General features: G+C 50.1%; 1 protein-coding gene across 2 annotated transcripts in view; it reads right to left on the minus strand.

Annotated features, from left to right (window-relative positions):
- LOC140741517 (uncharacterized) overlaps positions 1–22955 on the minus strand; it is a 131477-nt gene that overhangs the window by 42092 nt on the left and 66430 nt on the right. For both annotated transcript variants that reach the window (XM_073071807.1, XM_073071808.1), the window contains 2 exons: positions 21141–21311; positions 16447–16662 (listed from right to left, as the gene is read on the minus strand). In XM_073071807.1, coding sequence (XP_072927908.1) covers positions 16447–16662; positions 21141–21311 — 387 coding nt within the window. The remainder of the gene's footprint in view (positions 1–16446; positions 16663–21140; positions 21312–22955) is intronic.

The raw sequence follows: 22955 nt of genomic DNA on the forward strand, positions 1-22955 counted from the left end.
TGCAGAACGGCGCAGAGCGGGCGGAGTTCCGCGGGCGTATCCGCAGAACGGCGCAGAGCAGGCGGAGCTCCACGGGCGTATCCGCAGAACGGCGCAGAGCAGGCGGAGCTCCGCGGGCACATCCGCAGAACAGCGCAGAGCACGGGAAGTTCCACGGGCGTATCCGCAGAACGGTGCAGAGCAGGCGGAGCTCCACGGGCGTATCCGCAGAACGGCGCAGAGCAGGCGGAGCTCCGCGGGCACATCCGCAGAACAGCGCAGAGCACGGGAAGTTCCACGGGCGTATCCGCAGAACGGTGCAGAGCACGGGAAGTTCCACGGGCGTATCCGCAGAACGGCGCAGAGCACGGGAAGTTCCACGGGCGTATCCGCAGAACGGCGCAGAGCGGGCGGAGCTCTGCAGGTGTATCTCAGTGTTCGCCACACTACACCGACGCCTGACGGTCATATCTGTGTTAGAGAGGCAGGGAAGGTTCACACAGCTCAGTATCACCGGAACTGCTGTCTTTTTACATGGTCTTTTATTTTTAAACAGAAAAGGAAGTTGGACATTAAAAGATCCGACTGGACTTTCTGAAGGACTTCTGGCCACGGGTGCCCAGACTAGATACAAGACTAGACAATTGCCGGAAAACGTCCAGTCGGTCAGCGAGCCTCTGTGGAGAGAGAACCAGAGTTAACCCTTCACGTTGCTGCCCCGTTATAAGAAGCGATGACCCGAAATACGCGCTCCGGGGGTGACTCCACGGGCTCGACCGGCAGGCTCTTGTACAGAACGCCAAAGCTCTTTGCAAGTTCAATTCCTCAAATGCCCCACAAAAAAAATCATCTCAAGGGGCAGAATTAGGCCATTCAGCCCACTGAATCTGCTCCACCATTCCGTCATGATTTATTAACCCTCTCAACCCCACTCTCCTGCCTGATCCTCGTAACCTCTGACGCCCCGACTAATCAGCCTCCGCCTTAAATACACCCAGTGACTCGGCCTCCACAGCCGTCTGCGGCAATGAATTCCACAGATTCACCGCCCTCTGGCAATCTGAAATTCCTCCTCACCTCCGTTCTAAAAGAACGCCCCAGTATTCTGAGGCTGTGCCCTCGGGACCCAGACTCCCCCACGAGAGGAAACATCCTCTTCACCCACTCTCTCTAGGCCTTTAGGATGGTAGTCCACTGTCTACGAGACCAGAGGTTGTGCGTGACGCCGACAAATTGGAACTATCGCTTTTGAAATCAAGCTGCACTGCGGGGAAGTGGTGGGGTCGGATTTAATTTTTTTAAAAAAATTCAGCCTGAGAGAGATTTGGAGCTCGGAGACCGGTCCTTTGGCTCACCGAGTTCGCCCCAACCATTTAGACTAATTCTACCCCAAATTATTTCAGATTCTATCGACCCCCCCCTCCTCCTCCTCCTCCCCTACACCACCAACATCCGATGGGGCAATCTACAGTGAACAATTACAGACATCCCACCCTGCAAAAACTCACTTCAGGGAGGTAGCACCATCAATTTGTGGGAGAGGTGGGATGTCTGCAATTAACCTATCGATCTGCGTGCCTTTGGGATGTGCGAGGAAACCGGAGCAGGCGCATTACGGCTGTCAATGTTGTTCTGACGTACGCTCGTCTACTGTGGTCACAGGGGGAATGTTTAAACCCTATGCAGGCAACACCAGACATCAGGCTCCAACCTGGGTCGTGGGAGCTGAGAGACAATAGCTGGAGTGGTAGGGGACTGCAGGACAGAATTGGGGCTTTTGGCCCATCTATAAATTCCACGTAGTCCCATCGTTGGACCACAAATCCACGTACTTCCCCAAATGTTAGAATTGAACCCGCGTCCGCCAGCTCGTTCTGCACTTCTTTGGGAAGAGGTACACCTTCACGTTCCCTTTAAACATTTCATGTTTCACCCTCCGGTTCCAATCTCACTCAAAAAGTCCATCTTGCACCTTTGCCCGAACTGTACCCACTCATAATTCTGTATGTCTCTATCAAATCTCCCCTCATTCTCCTACGCTCCAGGGAATAAAGTATTCAACCCTTCCCTATCACTCAGGGCCCCTAGCCTCGGCAATTCCCATGTGAATTTTCCCTGTAGTCTCTGAAGTTTACTGATATCTTTCTGCAGGTAGGTGAACTCCCCCGCCTCCACTCACAGACAGCTGTGCCACAGGGACCTTCATTCTTTGCAGCGTTTGTACGTGGGCTGTGAACGGCCCAGTTTGTACGTGGGCTGTGAACGGCCCAGTTTGAAATTAGCCAGGCCCTTGCCTGAACAGAGAACTGACAGTGGGCTGCAGTACCAGGCCTCTCCACCAGGGGCTCCCAGTGAGCTGAATGGCACCCTGACAAGATGGTGTCACAGAGGTCTCCCCACACACGGTCAGGGCTTTAAACCCGTCCTGCAAAATCCCAGCCTGGACAACTTAGCTTTACTGGGCCGCATGGTAGCCCAGCGGTCAGCACAAGGCTTTTCAGCACCGGCGATCTGGGTTCAGTTCGTACGCTCTCGGGAGAGCCTCTCCCTGTGACTGTGTGGGTTTCCTCCGGGTGCTCTGGTTTCCTCCCACATTCGGGTTCTACGGGGTTGGGGTTAGTAAGTTGTGGCCACATCCTCAGACTGTGTTGACTGCTGGCGGATTTGATGTACATGTGGTAAATATCTGAAGTCCTTTTTTTTTTGGAGATAATGTTTTGAAATTCGTTATATAGATAGGCTCTACACTTAAGGCATCCTTCCTTCCCCCCTCCCCACCCCAGCCATTTCTCTACCTGTCTCTGCAATTTCTGTGATCTCAGCACCCTCCTTGATGGGACAGTGACATTTGCTCTTATCTTCCTGTCGCACAGAAAACAAGATATTGCATTTTTAATTTCAGAAAGCAAGGGAGCGCTGGCAATAGAGCACTTTCAAGTCATCGAAAAGGTCATCACTACCAGCTGGGAAGCGGCAAAGGAAGGGGCTCTGAGGAACTCCAGCAGGCCTGGCAGCAAAGAGAGGAATGAACAGCCGACGATTCGGACCAAATCGGGTTCAGCCCTTTACCTTTTCCGCCTATCACTGCCCAGCTTCTCGCTTCATCTCCCCTCCTGCACCCACTCGCCTGGTTTCACCTATTATCTTTTAATGTACCTCTGCAACCCCCACCTCCAACCTTCCGGTTTCTTTCCCCCATCCTGATGAAAGATCTTGGCATGAAAACTCAAACTGTTTATTCCTCTCCATAGATGCTGCCTGACCTGCTGTGTTCCTCCAGCATTGTGTGTGCGCGTGCGACAAAGTGTCTGTATGTGTGGGCATGTGAGAGAGTATGACAGAGCGTGAGAGAGAATACATGTGTGTGCTTAGTGTGAGTGTGTCTGTGTGTGTGTGTGAGTGATTGTGAATGTACATCTGTGTGTGTGTGTATCTGTGCGACAAAGTGTCTATGTGTGTGCATGCATTTCAGTGTGTGTGAGAGGGAGAGTGTGTCTACGTCTGTGCTGAGTCTGAATAAGTGTGTGTAATGTGTGGGTGTGTGATTGTGAATGTATGTCTGTCTGTGTGAGTGTGTGTAATGTGTGTGATTGTGAATGTGTCTGTCTGTGTGAGTGTGTGTAATGTGTGTGATTGTGAATGTATGTGTGTCTGAGAGTGTGTGTGTGACAGTGTGTCTACATGAGTGTGTGTAATGTGTGGGTGTGTGATTGTGAATGTATGTCAGTGTGTGTGAGCACACACACGCCTTTGGGTATGTGTGTCGATATCTCTCTCTCTCTCTCTCTCTCTCCAGCATCTGCAGAATCTCTCGTGTTTAAGAAACTCTGCTGAGTGTTGATATTCCTTCAATTTGTGTTTGAGGTGCCTGAACACTATCTAAACCCACACAAAGAGAAGGCTCTTCTGTAGGTCTTTTACGTTTGTGTACGTTTGTCATAGTTCTTCACACATTCTATCATATTTCTTTATTTGCCTGTAACTGCAAGGAAATGGATCTCAAGGTGAATGTACGGTGATAATAAATTTATTTTGAACTTCGAACGTTACATCAGACAACGCACTGCAGCGTCACACCTGCATGTCTACTCGTCCTATATCAGCAGGGGCCTGCTCCCACCTCCACTGCTGCTGGAAAAAGCCACTTCATCCTGGATGGTCGCAAGTCTCACTTTCTGGCCAGCTAATTCCTTTATTCTTTCGGTCTGGTTTAGCGAGTCACCATCATCCCTGACCCAGGCACCACGTGCATCACGACCCGCAGGTTGTCAGGGGCGCATGGAGCAGGCCCCATCGCTCAGTTACAGCCTGAGGACAAGTCTCACGGAGAGCCAGTGGCCTAACCACTCCCATTCGGGTAGGGGAAATTGGACAGGAAAGGCTCCCCTATCACGGCCAACGCATGTTCAAAGATCAGAAGTTCAAAGTTTAAAGGAAACTTACCATCAAAGTTTGCATTTATTTAATGAAATATCCCAGACCTCTGACTCTTGCCAGTGCGAAGTAGGCTCTTTGAGTCGCACCACCCTACCATCTCCTGATGACCACAATTAACCCTAACCTAACCACGGGGCAATTTACCCATTAACCTACTAAGCTACCCAGTACGTCTTTGGGCTGTGGGAGGGAACCGGGGCACTCGGGGCAAACTCACCCATTCCACTGAGACCCCTCACGGAACGGACCTCCGAACTCCACAACCATCTCCGAGCTGGAACGGCGTGGCGCTCACCCGCTACTCTACCGGGACGCTCCACCGTGTAACTGAGGTGCAGGCACTGCACTCGACAGATCCTCCGGGAGGAGATCCGTTGAGGAGGCAGCTGTGAAAGGAGAGGCCGGACAGCCGAAAGACCCGACCACCGACCACAGGCACCACCAACACTCGCCCACACTGCTCCGGAATGATCGGCCTCTACAGCCACCTGACAGACAATCCCTGAGGAGAACATCGTCCCCGACTGAAGTGATCGCACTATGACATGTCTACGTCACCAAAGACTACCCGGAGATTCACTTTCTTGCAGGCATTCACAGCAGAACAAAGAAATATATTAGAGCCAATGAAAAGCTACCAAGACTGACAAACAACCAATGTGTAAAGAAACAGATAAATTACAAGAAAATAAGTAGTACTGGAAATGTGAGTTGTAGAGTCCTTGAAAATGACTCCATAGGTTGCGCATCAGTTCAGTGTTGGGGTGAGTGACGTTACCTACAATTGTTTAGGAGATTGATGGCTGACAGTTAATAACTGTTCCTGAACCTGGTGGTGTGGGTCCTGGGGCTCCTGTACCTCCTTCCTGATGGTTGAGGGGTAATAACTGCTCCTGAACCTGGTGGTGTGGGTCCTGAGGCTCCTGTACCTCCTTCCTGATGGCTGAGGGGTAATAACTGCTCTTGAACCTGGTGGTGTGGGTCCTGAGGCTCCTGTACCTCCTTCCTGATGGTTGAGGGGTAATAACTGCTCCTGAACCTGGTGGTGTGGGTCCTGAGGCTCCTGTACCTCCTTCCTGATGGTTGAGGGGTAATAACTGCTCCTGAACCTGGTGGTGTGGGTCCTGAGGCTCCTGTACCTCCTTCCTGATGGCTGAGGGGTAATAACTGCTCTTGAACCTGGTGGTGTGGGTCCTGAGGCTCCTGTACCTCCTTCCTGATGGTTGAGGGGAAATAACTGTTCCTGAACCTGGTGGTGTGGGACCTGAGGCTCCTGTACCTCCTTCCTGATGGCTGAGGGGTAATAACTGCTCTTGAACCTGGTGGTGTGGGTCCTGAGGCTCCTGTACCTCCTTCCTGATGGCTGAGGGGTAATAACTGTTCCTGAACCTGGTGGTGTGGGACCTGAGGCTCCTGTACCTCCATCCTGATGGTTGACGGGGAAATAACTGTCCCTGGTGGTGTGGGACCTGGTCAAGGACCAACTGTATTTGCAGTCTATGTTGACATGCATTAGGAATTTGCTGTGGTGTGTTGGTCAGGGGCATGACAGTCAATTATTATGAAGAATTATATAAAAAGTAAAAGTTAGGAGGTTAGCGTACGGATATGGGATATTAGTGGGTAGAATTTCTGGGCCAGTGTCAAAACATGAAATAGCCCAACGTTAGTCAGCATGTAATAAAAAATCGTAGGTAACCTTTGTAAAGGATGGCGAGAGTCTGAGATCCAGTAATTAAAAGTCCCAATAATTTAGAGCCATCCAAACGATCTGATCTCAAGTCCAATCACGGCTGTGACCACAATAAACAGGAGTGCTTAAAACGAGGAAGAACTGTGGCTTCCTGCTATAGGTCCACCAAAAACAGTTACCTTTCCCCAAGCAGTGAGGCTGGTCAACCCTTCCACCCACCAACCCACCCCTCCACACACCCCCAACCACCACTACTTTATCATCTCCTGTCAGAGTCACCTTACGTACAGACACTCCTGTGCCCAGCGTCACTTTATGGACACACAATCAATCTGTGTGTATGAGCTATCTTATGTATTTATATTTATTGTGTTTCTTCCCCCCGCCCCCCCCCCCCCCCAAAGGTTAATTTGCAGGTTGAGTGGGTGGTGAGGAAGGCAAACGCAAAGCCAGCATTCATTTTGAGGGGACCAGAATAGAAAAAGCAAGGATGTAATGCTGAGGATTGAAGGCGCGGGTGAGCAGTTTTGGGCCCCTGGTCTAAGAAAGGTTGTGCTGACACTGGAGAGGGTCCAAAGGAGGTTCATTAAACCGATTCCGGGATTGGAAGGGTTACCACATGAGAAACGGATTTAGGCTCTAGGCCTGTACTCACTGGAATTCAAAAGAACGTCGGGGAGGCAGGGGGAAATCTCACTGAAACCTATCGAATGGTGAAAGGCTTCAATAGAGTGGCTACAGGGAGGTGGGAGGGGGGGGTGAGTCTAGGGCCAGAGGACACAGCCTCGGGGGTAGGGGGGATGTCTGATTAGAACTGAGATGAGGAGGAATTTCTTTAGCCAGAGGGTGGAGAATCTGTGGAATTTGTTGCCACAGACGGAGGCCGAGTCACTGGGCATACTTAAGGCTAGATTCTTGACTAGTCAGGGAGAAGGCAGGAGATTGAGGCCGAGGGGAAAATTGGATCAACCATGTTGAAATAATGGAATGCTCTTGATGGGCCAAATGGTCTAATTCTCTTCCCATATCTTCTGGTCTTTTTAATCACTATTATTGTGTTCTTTATCTCACTGTGTCTTTCTCTGTGCTGCACCAGATCGGGAGTAACAATTACTTTGTTCCCCTTACCCTCGCGTACAGGAAATGACTTTAAACAGCCCCGGATCTATAGGTCTCGGCTGGGCTGCTTACTCGCAGGTGGAGGTCCTACCAACCTACCAACAAGGCTTTCAACTTGTTGATCTGCTTATGCAGTTTCTGGCATTCCTTGTACTTCTGCACATAGCAGGACTTCCCTGTCAGTAGCTTAGCCTTTAAGCTTGCAATCTCCTTCTGGACCGGATGGTCGGCCGAGATAGCCACCTCAGCGCAAGCCTAGAAGCACAACAGACAGACATGGATAGATTTCTATGGTCTTAGCAGGGTTTCTACTAACAGAATGCTTTGAGTGCGACAACCGGAGCTCTTGTGACTTAAACCGAGAATCGCTGGTGTGTTTTATCGACTTATCTATTTGAGATCCATCCTGGAACCCACCCTTCTGGCCCTCTGAGCCATCCTGCACAGCAACCCCCGATTTAACCCCTGCCTAATCCCGGGACAATTTACAAAGACCAATTAACCCACCAACCAGTTATGTCTTTGGACTGTGGGAGGAAACCCACGCGGTCATGGGGGGGAGAACGTACGAACTCCTTACAGGCAGCGACAGGAATCGAACCCCGGTCGCTGGTACTGTAAAGCATTGCACTGACATCTACCCTACCCTACCACCCCTGACTCTGCTGGCAAGACAGACCAAACACACCCCCCCCGCCCCCCCCACAAGCATCTCTTCTCATTTACGAAAGCCCTGAATTTGTCTTCACTTGATCCCTGGGGGGCTTCATCTGTGCCCTCCAGAGCAGTTCTACTCCTCTGTTTTACTCCTTGGGGGTTACGTTCACCTCTCCCGCGATGGCTGGCGCGGTCAAGCTGGGAAGAAGTCACGGTATGCTAACCATCGTGATCCAGGGAGGGGAGGGGGTGGGTGCAGCCCTGTGCTCAGTCAGGCTCCCAGCGCGGACCACCCCAACGTGCAGACTCCTTACAACTAACGTTCCCTCTAATTTTTAGCAGTCAGTGTGCGCAAAAATCTTATGTTGTGCAAATTCTTTTCCTGTGACAGAAGTACGTGCGCACTTAAAGTGCGCATGGCACAGTTTATGTAGGTTTACAAAATACTTGAGGTAAAACTGCACAGAACAACAACAAAATAACATACTGATTTAAGTCACTCTGTTACTTTCTCTCTCCTGTCTTTGATCTACTCTGGGTTTGATCGTTTTTTGCTCTTGCTCATCCGCACTCAACCGTAACATGCGCAGCGCTCCTGTAACGGGTAACGACGGGTTTTGTTGCCTGAGCTTTTGTACACCATCCAAATGCGACTTACTTGCCAAATGACGCCTCAAAAAGTCAACTTTCCAAACATCATCCCACTTCTTGCCGCTAGCAAATTCTCCAGCAACTTTCGCGTCACGACAACACAGATAACTCCAGTATCCGAATCATACATAAATATTTCTCATAGCTGAACGTTCATGACCTCATGAGCTCTCGGTGTAGCAGTTTCTATTATTTTGTTAAGCCATTCAACTTCAAACAAATTTGCAGTTCTTCCGCGCTTCGCGCCCTTCGCTTCTTTTAAATTCGACACAGCGGATCAATATTTTTTTCAATAAAAACTTAGTGAGCTATCTACAGGATTTGAAACGGATCTCTGTAAACTTTACGATAGGAACACTGTCTGCCAAAGATGGCTACTGCCGTGATGCAGCTGTACAAACCGGAACAGGAAATGCGAGCTGACGTAAATTAGTGACGTGCGTTGTGGTATTTGAAAAACTGACTAACTAGTTAACAGAAACATTTAGCTAAAAGATCATTTTCAGTTAAGTACAATTATTAATTACTATGTTATTTTAGGTAACTAACCTTTCGTGCGCACATTAATTTCCTTTGTGCGCTGGTTGAAAAACGTGTGTGCATGCACACACGCGCACAGCTTAAGAGGGAGCATAGCTTACGACTGAACGTGGGTTACGGTGAGCGATTCGCCACTGCGCCACCCTGACTTGGGCAAGGGTCCAGAAGCAGACCAGAGTCACGTTTCAGGCTGCTAGAGGACTCAACCTTGCAACCTACAGTATTTCCATAAAGTGCTTTGTAACCCCCACCCCTCCCCCTGCTTAAAGAGCTTGAATAAGGTGCAGTTTAAAAGTCAAAGTAGTCACTTTATTCCACAGAAGTTACTGGAGGTGAGCAGAATCAATTGGTTCCTTAAGGTTGTTATATCTGGGGGGTGGTAATGGGGACAAGCTCCCTCTGCCTATTAAACGCTCCCAATGGCGTGTGCCTCAAATAGCCTCTGACAACCAAGTTCAGCTTCTGCCCTTCAGGTGTGGCCAAGCTATTAAGCCCAGTGGAACCGTTTCTACTGACAGGAGAAGGGGCAAAGGGGAGGGGGGGGGGAGCTACTGGCGCCTTAAAACCAGTCGCTCCGGGCAAATGGGACTCGTCAGCTGTCGTTGGCAGCTCATCTAGGAGAAGGAAAACTCTGATCTCAAACCTCCGCTGCCTCACACTCACGGGGAAGGCTTTGGGAGTAAATCCTGAGGGAAAAACCGGGAACTGGAGTCCCTAAGGCAGTCCTATGTCGCGTTCAACACTGACTGGCAACTCCTGGGGCCAAACTGTATCGGTCTCTGCCGTTCCTTTGGGTTCGTCAGCTGCGTGGGGAGGGGGAACCCGCTACACGGGCAGCAGCTGGCTCTCCGTATCGTACTGACCTGGTTTGTGTACCATGGTCAACCCAGACGGACAGAGACCCGTAGAATCAACTGGACTGCCCTTTAAAAGGGACCGCCGCAATGGACCAGAAATGGCCATGCTCACGCAAGGCGAAGCCAAACAGCGCGGAAATCAGGAGTTGCACATCTCCTGGCGGAAAGGCGCGCATTGACGTCAACCGGAATCTATTCGCGTAGGGACCCACCCACAGTGGCTGCACGGGCGCCTGATGATCGTTTCTTCTGGACGCCTCATTTGGAACAGGAAATCAATTTCAATTCAACGGGATTACTTGTACGTAATGGAATTATGTTCTGGGTGAGGTGGGAGATCAAACCATCATGCATAAGCTTATCTTCTGCTTTGCTTCACTCACCTGGAGTTTGGATTAACAGTTCCACATAGAATCAAAACATTCATTCACTTGATAAGGGAGCAAACTGGTTACAAAAACAGTGACTTTCCCCAAGGCTGATCAACACTAACCCACCCCTCCACACCCCCAACCACCCACTGACCCACCCCTCCACACCCCCAATCACCTACTGACCCTCCCCTCCACACCCCCAATCACCCACTGACCCACCCCTCCACACCCCCAATCACCTACTGACCCACCCCTCCACACCCCCAAACGCCACTACTTCACCATTTCCCGTCAGAGTCACCTTATGTGCAGTCACTCCTGTGCCCAGCGTCACTTTATGGACAGACCATCAATGTACAGTACGTGAACGATCTTAGAGTCATAAGAAAAAGTACAGCACAAAACACAGGCCCTTCAGCCGATCTAGTCCACGACGAGTCATTTGAAGTGCCTACTCCCAATCAACCTGCAATGGGACCATAACCCTACCATCCATGTGCCTATCCAAACTTCTCTTAAACGTTGAAATCAAGTTCACATCCACCACACGCACTGGCAGCTCGTTCCACACTATCATCACCCTCTGAGTGAAGAAGTTTCCCCTCATGTTCCCCTTAAACATTCACCCTTCATCCTTAAACCATTACCCCTTTTAAAATATTTATTATTTCTGTTTTGCACTATTTTTATTTCTAACTATTTAATATCCGCACAGTGTCTATAAAAGGTTTTCACCGCTCCCCCAAGATTTTTTCATGTTTTATTGTTTTACAACGTTGAATCAGTGGATTTAATTTGCCTTTTTTTTGACACTGATCGACAGAAAAAGTTTCTTTCGTGTTCCAGTGAAAACAGATCTCCACAAAGTGATCTAAATGTATTACAAATATAAAGCACAAATCAATTGTTATTCACTCCCTTTAATATGACACACTGAATCATCACTGGTGCAGCCAAGTGGTTTTAGAAGCCACATAATTAGTTAAATGGAGATCACGGTGTACAGTCAAGGTGTTTCAATCGATTGTACTCCTGGATCTGGAAGGTCCAACTGCCGGCGAGTCAGTATCCTTGCAAAGACTACACCACGAAGACAGAAAAACATTCCAAGGAACTCCGCGAAAAAGTTATTGAAAAGTACAAATCAGGAGATGGATATGTAAGGGGTTTCTTCTTTATGTTTAAACGTATGTTAATCAAAATGGCTTCTTTTGTTATGTTAGAGGTAAGTATGCTTCTTTGTTATGGTGAGAGAGTGCTTTCTCTCGTGACTTGTTTGGGTTATAATTACTGATAACGAGAATTGTATTCATTTGTTAACCAATTGGGATAGATGTTATTCTTTCTTGTGGGTCTGTATGCTAGCGTTGCGCAGACTTTTGGGGAGTTGGAGGGGAGATCGCGAGGAAGGAGGGTGTGCGGGATGCGCTCTGGTCGACCACCGAGGTTGGTCCCAGGCGCTGGGTCGAGGAGGTCGGAGAAGATCGAATAGTGGACCGAAGACTTCGACAGTTGAGCTCCAACGGTTGTGCACAATTTGACTGAACCCTGATAGGTTTTGGCGCCTTTTCTTTTGTATATATTGTATCACTATTAATTACCTAGTTCTAGTAAGATTTATAAAGTGTATTTTGTAACCGTACATGGTGTGCGGTCTGATATTGTGTGTGCGAATTTGTACCAGCGTGCATTTCACAGCATTCAAGCATACAGGAGACACGGTTTGGCGGGTGGACGGATTTTCCCCTGGACATACATCGGCCGATAGTGTGAGCATTACAGATACGAGAAAATTTCCAAGTCACTGAATATCCCTTACAGTTAAGTCAATCATCAAGATATGGAAAGAATATGGCAAAGCTGTAAATCTGCCTAGAACAGCCTATCCTAAAAAAACTGAGTGACCGTGCAAGAAGGGGAGGAGTGAGGGAGGCCACCAAGAGACCTGTGACAACTCTGGCGGAGTTACAAGCTCCAGTGGCTGAGATGGGAGAGACTGCGCAGACAACAACTGTTGCCCGGGTGCTTCACCAATTGCAGCTTTAAGGGCGAGAAAGCCACTGTTGAAAAAAACAACTCACATGAAATCTCGGCTGGAGTTTGCCAGAAGGCATGTGGGAGACTCTGAAGTCAGCTGGAAGAAGGTTCTATGGTCTGACTAAACACTATGTGTGACATTAGCCAAACACCACACATCATCAAAAACACACCATCCCTACCGTGAAGCATGGTGGTGGCTGCATCATGCTGTGGGGATGCTTCACTACAGCAGGCCCTGGAAGGCTTGTGAAGGTAGAGGGTAAAATGAATGCAGTGAAGTACAGGGAAATCCTGGAGGAAAACCTGATGCAGTCTGCAAGAGAACTGCGACCTGGGAGAAGATTTGTTTTCCAGCAAGACAATGACCCCAAGCATAAAGCCAAAGCTACGTAGCAAAGTTAAAAACAACAAAGTTAATGTCCTGGAGTGGCCAAGTCAGAGTCCAGAGCTCAAACCAATTGAGAATTTGTGGCTGGACTTGAAAAGGGCTGTTCACTCACGATCCCCATGCAATCTGACAGAGCTTGAGCAGTTGTGTAAAGAAGAATGGGGAAAACTTGCAGTGTCCAGATGTGCAAAGCTGATAGAGACCTGTCCACACAGACTCGAGGCTGAAATTGCTACCAAAGGTGCATCTACTAAATACTGACTTGAAAGGGATGAGCAATTATGCAATCAATTATTTTGTGTTTAATAACTGTCATAAATTTAGATCACTTTGTAGAAATTTGTTTTCACTTCGACACGAAAATCTTTTCTGTTGATCGGTGTCAAAAAAAAGACATTAAATCTACTGTGATTCAATGTTGTAAAACAATAAAACATGAAAACTTTCGGGGGGAGGGGGAAATCTTTTTATAGGCACTGTTATATACTTACTATAATTGATTCACTCACTTCTCTTCCCATCTATATATTCACGTATTGCATTGTACTGCTGCTGCTAAGTTAACAAACTTCATGACAGTAAACTTCAAGTTGTTGTCCCACCCCTACCCCTGTGGATAAAGGCTGCCTGCATTTACCCTATCTACATCCCTCATAATTTTGTACGCCTCTATGTACTTAATAATGTATTTCTATTTATTGTGTTTTATTATTGTGTTCTTTATGTTACCGAGCTTTTTTCGGGGGTACTGCATCGGTTCAGCAGGAACAATTGTTCCATTCCCCTTTACACTTGAGTACGGGAAATGACATTCAGCTATCTTGAATCCTGCGGGCTGTATCATATCATCATTTCAACCAATCAGTAGGATTTCTTAAGAGACACAGACCACACGTCCTACACCACAGACCAGTTAAAATTAATTTTATACTGTAAATTTTTTTAAATAAGATTTTGTGTGCCGTTTTGATTTCAGTGGTCACCAACCTGAACCCCCAAAAATTCTATTTTTATTTAGAAATGCAACGTGGAACCTTCCAGTCCAACAGGCTGGACCACCAAGCAACCCACCGGCTTAACCCTGGACTACTCACAGGACTATCTACAATGACCAATTAACCTACTAACCCGTATGCCTTCGGACTGTGGGAGGAAACCAGAGCACGCAGGGGAAACCCACGCGGTCACAGGGGAAGAAGGGACTGGACTGTGCAAAAGACTTGGGCACATAATATTTAGCTAGGGTGCCTGAGTCTTTTGCACAGAGTGGAGGTAATTTTCCGCCAAAAAATTTTAAAATTTCATAACGTGTGAGTGATGATAAACCCGATTCTGATGCGGGTCTCTATTGTGGACTGAGAGTGGGCAGGGAGAGGGGGATCATGGTTGGGAAGAGGGGAAGGGAGAGGGAAGCACCAGAGAGACATTCTGTAATGATCAATAAACCGATTGTTTGGAATCAAATGACCTTGCCTGGTGTCTCAGGGCTGGGTGTGTCTGCACCCCCGACCCCTGGCATTCCTTCTCTACCACCTGCCCCACACCCCTCCCACAGCGCCCCACCCTCACCATCCCCAACATGCTTTGCTCCCGCCAGATTTACAAACTCGCAGCCTGCTCCACGTTGACAAATATAGTACTGTGTGCAAAAGTCTTGGGCATCCTAGCTATATATATGTGCCTGAATATAATTCGCACAGTACTGTCAAAACTCTTTTTTTAAACCAGCGACGCTGGATTTGAATTACAATCTCTGCCACCCTGAGCTGTAACTGGAGAGGGTTCAAAGGAGGTTAATGAAAATTGATTCTAGGATTGAATGGCTTGTCATATGAAGAGCGTTTGATGGCTCTGGGCCTGTACTCACTGGAATTCAGAAGAATGAGGGGGTACCTCATTGAAACCTAGCGAATGGTGACAGGCCTTGATAAGGTGGATGTGGAGAGGATGTTTCCTGTGCTGAGTGAGACTAAACCCAGATGACAGGGACGTCCTTTTAGACCGGAGATGTGGAGGGGTTTCTTTAGTCAGAGCGTGGCGAATCTGTGCAATTCGTTGCCACAGGCAGCTGTGTACATTTAAGGCAGAGGTTGACAGACTCTTGGTCAGTCAGGGCAAGAAGGGATATGGGGAGAAGGCAGGGGATTGGGGGCTGAGAGGGAAATGGATCAGCCATGATGAAATGGCGGAACGGTCTCGATGGGCCCAATGGCCTAATTCTGCTCCTCTATCTTGTGGCCTTATGGTGTCAAAGAGAGAAGACTCCATCCCTGCTGGGGACACGCCATCTCAAATCCCATACTGGCCACTGGAGGACTCCTCCTTCTGAGCCCATCCTTGCTCGTTGAATCAAAGCAACCCTCCCGGGTTCTAACCTCCCCACCCGTTCTTCCTCCTCCTCCTCCTCCTCGCGTCCTCAGATCGTCCGATTTCCTGATGTCCCCCAAAGATCCATATCCTCCAGCTCTCCACAGGAGAACCAATACACTTCATTCGGTCCCCCTGCTCGTTAATGCAAGTACCTCATCAGCCAATCACGCGGCAGCAACTCCATATTTAAGAGCATGCAGGCATGGCCAAGAGGTTCAGCTGTTGCTCAGAGCAAACATCAGGATGGGGGGGGGGGGGGGGGGGAGGGTAGAAATGTGATGTGAGCGACTTTGACCCTGGAACGATTGTTGGCGCCAGACGGGGTTGGTTTGAGTATCTCAGAAACTGCTGATCTCCTGGGATTTTCCACACACGACAATCTCTAGAGCTTACAGGGAGTGGGTGGCGATTTCATGGGTAAAAACGTCCTGTTAATGAGAGGTCAGAGGAGAACGGCCAGACTGCTTCAAGTAACTCAAATAACCACGCGTGACAACAGCGGTGTGCAGGAGGTCACCTCTGAACCCTCAGCAGAAAGCCATGAGTGTACACTCTGTGGCCGCCTTATGAGGAGGCAGCATACGGCCACCGATGTATGTCTAAGGGATATTCTTGGACTGGAAACACCTGCTTAAAGAGTCGAGGAAGGGTGGGTCACGTTGGCGTAGTGGCTACTGCGACACGGTTACAGCTCGGAGTTCAATTCCAGTGCGGTTCTCCAAGGAGCCTCCGTGCTCGTGGAACGTGTGGGTCTTCTCTGCCTCCTTCCCACAGTCCACAGACACTCCGGGTCCCGGTAAACGGTCCCGTGGTTGGGTTCGGGTTAATCGGGTCCGGTGGGGGCGGTGAGGCTCGGAGGGCAAGATGGACCTCTGTCGGGGTTACCCTTGATTTCTTGCCATCTCCAGGCACGAGTGTCACAGAAACAGGCCCTTCGGCCCATCCAGCCCATGCTGAACCGTTTAAACTCCCTCCTCCCGCCACCTGCACCGGGACCACGGCCCTACCATCCAAACTTCTCCCGAACGTTGAAATCGAGCTCGCGTGCACCCCTTGCACCCCGTGTCCCACACTCTCACAGCCCTCATGTTCCCCCTTAATCTTTTCACCTTTCACCCTTAACCCATGACCTCTGGATGTAGCCCCAACCAACCTCAGTGGATACACGCCACTCAGAATGATGAATACCTCTATCGAATCTCCTCTCAACTTTCTACGTTCCAAGGAACACAGGTCTAACCTGTTCAATCTTTCCCAACAACTCAGGTGATCCTAAACATCCATGCAAACTTTCCCCGGTGCGTGCAGCTGTCACAGAAGGGCATTTTCCCGAATCATTACCTCACTCTTTGAGAAGATTTCGTCGACCTTCTCGAATTTGTACTTCCAGTGCTGGATCTCCTGTTGGGCGTCACAGAGGCTCCTCTGGCTCTGCTCCTGACCGGCCTGAGTGACCATCAGCTCGGCCGCGGTCTGAGCCTGCTGCTGCTGGGCCAACCTCACTTGCTTCTCCATGTCCTTCAGGCACTGCTGGAGATCCCCCACTTGCTCCTGGAGCTGTCGGCGCAAACAAAATGGAAGAACGTTTATTATCAAGGGTTATGCAGAACCCCCATAGAGCTGATTCGTCACAACGCGGTCATTCGATTCTTCACTGGGATTTTTTTTTAAAAAAACATTCATTCTAAACGGCACTGACAACTTCTCAAGAGCAGCCGCCATTACGGTAAACTTCAATCAGCCAATGAGAGTGCTTTACATAGGCTCTGAGGCACTCACAGCCAATCAGCTATTAGCTCACGCTCAGCCTCCCCGCCCCCCCCATCCCCCCCACCCCGTGTGTGTAAACTTTCTTGCTCCCTCACCAATTTATTCCACGATGTCCGGGAACCAGCGTGCAACTTCCAGTGAGGGGAGTGTGCCTAAGGTGTCAGGGAAAATCATTAGCACGGGTGTAATACGGCGTGAGGATGTTAATGATGGCCGTGCTGAAGGGTGACTGCATTCTCACGACGAGAGCCTTAATAACGAAGAGCTTTGAGATTTGGCAAAGCAGCGACCCCCCCGGGGTGAATCTGAGGACACGGACGGAGGAGGAGAAACTCCAGCAAGAAACCTCGGCACAGAACTCCCCAGCGCGATCACACAGATCACGGACCAGCTCATCGACAAATGACCCCGACGGGGAGCGAAGAGAAATGAGGCAAAGAGAGGTCTCTCGACGCGATTTCCACTGGGACCCAGCTAACCATGGGACAACTTACAAACACCAACTAACCCACCGGCTGGTACCCCTTTGGGCTGTGGGAGGAAACCGGAGCACCCGGAGGAAACCCACGCACACAGGGATCTCAGCAGGCTTGAAAGACTGCAGAGAGGATTTGCAAGGAGAATTCTGGGACTTGACGACCTGAGCTATCGGGAGGTTAGAACGTCATTACCTGGAGCGCAGGAGAATTAGGGGAGCTATACAAAGTTACGAGGGGTATAAATATGGTGAAGGAAGATAGTTCTCCCCCTCAGCTTGACTGAGGAGTAAACTGGAGGTCATAGGTTTAGGGTGAAAGGTGAATTATTTAAGAGGAGCCTTCACTGAGAGGCAGGTGAGAGCATGGAACAAGTTGCCAGTTGCAGGTTCAATTGCAACATTTCAGACAAGGTGAGACCAGGAAGAAGACCAGCTCAGCTCGGACTCGATGGGCTATTCATTGGCTGCGTCACCCCCTGAATGGGGGAGGAGAAAAACTACTGCACAGGATCGAAAGAAGCTGCACAAATTTGTAAAAATCATGGGCACAAGCCTCTTAGCATCCAGGACATCTTCAAGGAGCAATGCCTCCAAGGAGGTAGCATCCATCATTACGGACCACCGTCACCCAGGTCATGACCTCTTCTCATTGCTACCATCAGGGAGGGGGTACAGGAGCCTGAAGACACACACTCAACGATTCAGAAACAGCTTCTTCCCGTCTGACATCAGGGAGGGGGTACAGGAGCCTGAAGACACACACTCAACGATTCAGGAACAGCTTCTTCCCCTCTGACATCAGGGAGGAGGTACAGGAGCCTGAAGGCACACACTCAACGATTCAGGAACAGCTTCTTCCCCTCTGTCATCGGGAAGGAGGTACAGGAGCCTGAAGACACACACTCAGCGATTCAGGAACAGCTTCTTCCCCTCTGCCATCAGGGAGGAGGTACAGGAGCCTGAAGACACACACTCAACGATTCAGGAACAGCTTCTTCCCCTCCGCCATCAGGGAGGAGGTACAGGAGCCTGAAGACACACACTCAGCGATTCAGGAACAGCTTCTTCCCCTCCGCCATCAGGGAGGAGGTACAGGAGCCTGAAGACAAACACTCAACGATTCAGGAACAGCTTCTTCCCCTCCGCCATCAGGGAGGAGGTACAGGAGCCTGAAGGCACACACTCAGCGATTCAGGAACAGCTTCTTCCCCTCCGCTATCAGGGAGGAGGTACAGGAGCCTGAAGGCACACACTCAGCGATTCAGGAACAGCTTCTTCCCCTCCGCCATCAGGGAGGAGGTACAGGAGCCTGAAGACACACACTCAGCGATTCAGGAACAGCTTCTTCCCCTCCGCCATCAGGGAGGAGGTACAGGAGCCTGAAGACAAACACTCAGCGATTCAGGAACAGCTTCTTCCCCTCCGCCATCAGGGAGGAGGTACAGGAGCCTGAAGACAAACACTCAGCGATTCAGGAACAGCTTCTTCCCCTCCGCCATCAGGGAGGAGGTACAGGAGCCTGAAGACAAACACTTAACGATTCAGGAACAGCTTCTTCCCCTCCGCCATCAGGGAGGAGGTACAGGAGCCTGAAGACACACACTTAACGATTCAGGAACAGCTTCTTCCCCTCTGCCATCAGGGAGGAGGTACAGGAGCCTGAAGGCACACACTCAATGATTCAGGAACAGCTTCTTCCCCTCTGCCATCAGGGAGGAGGTACAGGAGCCTGAAGACACACACTCAACGATTCAGGAACAGCTTCTTCCCCTCTGCCATCAGGGAGGAGGTACAGGAGCCTGAAGACACACACTCAACGATTCAGGAACAGCTTCTTCCCCTCTGCCATCCGATGTCTGAATGGACATTGAATCCGTGAACACTACCTCACTACTTTTTTTGCCCTACTTATTTAACTTTTTAACATACGTTTAAAAAGTTTGCACAGTACTGTATTTGTCAACGTGGAGCAGAGAGCGAGCTTGTAAATCTGGCGGGAGCAAAGTATGTTGGGAATGGCGAGGGTGGAGCGCCGCGGGAGGGGTGTGGGACAGGTGGCAGAGGAGGAGTGCCAGGGGTCGGGGTGCAGATACACCCAGCCCTGAGACACAAGGCAAGGTCATTTGATTCCAAACAATCGGTTTATTGATCATTACAGAATCTCTCTGGTGCTTCCCGCTCCCTCCGCTCTCCCTTTTCTCAACCACAATTTCCCTCTCCCTGCCCCTCTTCCCACTCTCAGGCACATACAGAGTTGCAAGAAACAGTTAATTCTGATTCGGATATGGGTCTCTATTCCGGACTAAGACTTCTACACAGTACTGTATTCTAGTCCCAGCTCATGAAGAGATTTAAAAACAAGTAAGAGAATTTTAAAGATCCATAGTAAAAGGCAGAGGAAGCCAAGGCAGGGTAGCTAGTTATGCCCAGCGAAGAGTGAAACATTCCTTGACCAGACGGTCATAACTGGACATAAGATCCCCTGACCTCGATAAAGAAAGGGAGTTAATTCAAACAGCATCAGTTCCCAGTGATCTCTCTACCTGAGGGAAAGCTACTTCAGGACAGGACCGGACCAACTGCAGGACTTGCTGGGCAAAACGGGCGACCGACACTTACTCACGCAAAACTTACTCCGTGGCAAAGAGTACAGTAGACGTTTCGGGCTGTTGATTTTTTCTCTTTTCTCTCCCCACGGATGCTGACTTCCTCCAGCATTTTGTGTGTGTACTGCCCACATTTCCGGCATCTGCAGAACTTCCCTCGTTTGTCAACATTTAGGAATTACCCCAGCCATCGGAAGGAAGCTACTGACAGGCGGAGACCTAGCTTCCCCTGGTACACACACACACACACACACACACACGTGTCTCCCTTTAAGAGGGTGGCACGCCTGCCTAGCCCCGGCGGTCGGGGTTCAATTCCGGCCGCTGTCTGTGAGGAGCTCACACTTTCATCCCCGCGAGCACGTGGACTTCGGGGTTCGGCGAGTCGTGGCCGCGTTTGCGGGCTGCCCGCAGCGCGACCTCGGACCGTGCTGGCCGTTGACACACACAACGCGTTTCGACGCACGTGTGACAAACTGAGCTAATGTTTCCGGGGGGGGGGGGGGGGAGGAAGGGGGGAGAGAGGGGAGGAGGGGGAGAGAGTGAGACAGACAGACACACACACACACAAACAAACAAACAAAATGCTGGAGCAACTCAACAGGCCAGTGAGATGGTGATGGGGAAGCAGGAATTACGGGAGGATACGGGGAGCTGGTTTAGTTGACTGACGGGGTGCAGTCGAAGGTACCTTCTCCACAGGCCAGTGAGATGGTGATGGGGAAGCAGGAATTACGGGAGGATACGGGGAGCTGGTTTAGTTGACTGACGGGGTGCAGTCGAAGGTACCTTCTCCACAGGCCAGTGAGATGGTGATGGGGAAGCAGGAATTACGGGAGGATACGGGGAGCTGGTTTAGTTGACTGACGGGGTGCAGTCGAAGGTACCTTCTCCACAGGCCAGTGAGATGGTGATGGGGAAGCAGGAATTACGGGAGGATACGGGGAGCTGGTTTAGTTGACTGACAGGGTGCAGTCGAAGGTACCTTCTCCACAGGCCAGTGAGATGGTGATGGGGAAGCAGGAATTACGGGAGGATACGGGGAGCTGGTTTAGTTGACTGACGGGGTGCAGTCGAAGGTACCTTCTCCACAGGCCAGTGAGATGGTGATGGGGAAGCAGGAATTACGGGAGGATACGGGGAGCTGGTTTAGTTGACTGACGGGGTGCAGGTGAAGGTACCTTCTTCACAGCGCTGGCGTTGGATGCCTTCAGTTCCTCGGACTTGCTGAGGGCTTGGCGCAGTTGGGAAATCTCGGCCAGGCAATTCTGCTGCTCACTCCGCACCTCGGCCAACTTCATCAGGTCCTCCTTCAATGCCACGTTTTCCTTCCTTTTGGTTTCAAAGTCAAACTGCCAAGGTAAACAGAGACGGAAATAAGCCACAGCTGTTCCGCAGAACCAAAACAAAGCCATCAACATCCAAAGTAACTGTACGAATTCACCGCACCATCATCCCCGAGGCCCGACAGGGACTTCCTGTCAGAAACCTCGAAGCAGGTGGTTGTGGCAATGATCTGGACTATGGGATTAATGGATTGGTGGCTAAATTTGCAGATGATACAAAGATAGCTGGAGGAGTGGATAGTGTTGAGGAAATAGAGACACTTAGATAGTTTAGGGGAATGGGCAAAGAAGTGGGAAACAAAATACAATGTTGGAAAGCGTATGGTCATGCACTTTGGTGGAAGAAATAAACAGGCAGACTATTATTTAGATGGGGAGAGAATTCAAAATGCAGAGATGCAAAGGGACTTTGCAAAGGTTGACCTCCAGGTTGAGTTGGTTGTGAAGAAGGCAAATGCAATGTGGGCATTCATTTCTAGAGATATAGAATATAGGAGCAGGGATGTGATGTTGAGGCTCTATAAGGCACTCGTGAGACCACACTTGGAGTATTGTGAGCAGTTTTGGGCTCCTTATTTTAGAATGGATATACTGACGTTGGAGAGGGTTCAGAGAAGATTCATGAGAATGATTCCAGGAGTGAAAGGGTTACCGTGTGAGGAACGTCTGGCAGCTCTTGGGCTTTATTCCCTGGAGTTCAGGAGAATGAGGGGGGGGGGAATCTCATAGAAACATTCCGAATGTTAAAAGGCCTGAACAGATTAAATATGGCCAAGTTATTTCCCATGGTAGGGGATTCTAGGACAAGAGGGCACAACTTCAGGATTGAAGGACGTCCACTTTGAACAGAGACGTGAAGAAATTACTTTAGTCAGAGGGTGGTAAATCTGTGGAATTTGTTGCCACGGGCGGGTGTGGAGCCAAGTCTTTGGGTGTATTTAAGGCACAGATAGATAGGTTCTTGATCAGCCAGGGCATCAAAGGGTCTGGGGTGAAAGCAGGGGAGCGGGGATGACTGGAAGAATTGGATCAGCCCACGATTGAATGGCGGAGCAGACCCGATGGGCCGAATGGCCTACTTGTGCTCCTGTATCTTATCGCCTTATAGTCTTATGACTGGCAGTACCTTGGGAAGATCAGACTCAGGCGCTCTGAACGCAAGAAGCCAAATGCTAGTGCAGGGCCGGAGACAGGGGTGGAGGGCACAACGTGAGTCTATGGAGGTGGGGTGTGGCGGTTTTGCCGGCTGCTCGCTGTGCAGAACCTACTCTCTCCTTGGCATTACGGGGGCTGCAGAGACAGAAGCTGTCAGGGTTGTCACAGAGCCTCCAGATGGCCGTGGATCGAGGGGTGTGACCCTGGACCAATGCCGCTGGGACACAAGCCGGGGCCCGACCAACCCTGGCTGGGTCGCCTGGGCGAGGGCGTCTGATGGTGAAGCACCCGAGGACCCCAGGTCACGTCACAGATGACGTACCCCAACACAGCTCAGCGTCAATATCAAAGTTGTACGGGTCTGGCAGGCACTCACAGTAAAGATACACAGCAGAGCTGGTGGTAAACGAAGACTGACGATGTCCTCAGTATGTGCGGTTGGGAGACTGTAGGTCTGACACGGTGGTCAGCAGCACAGGGGCGCCGCAGGGAACC

The sequence above is a fragment of the Hemitrygon akajei genome, chromosome 18, assembly GCF_048418815.1.
Source record: "Hemitrygon akajei chromosome 18, sHemAka1.3, whole genome shotgun sequence".
Taxonomy (NCBI): Eukaryota; Metazoa; Chordata; class Chondrichthyes; order Myliobatiformes; family Dasyatidae; genus Hemitrygon; species Hemitrygon akajei.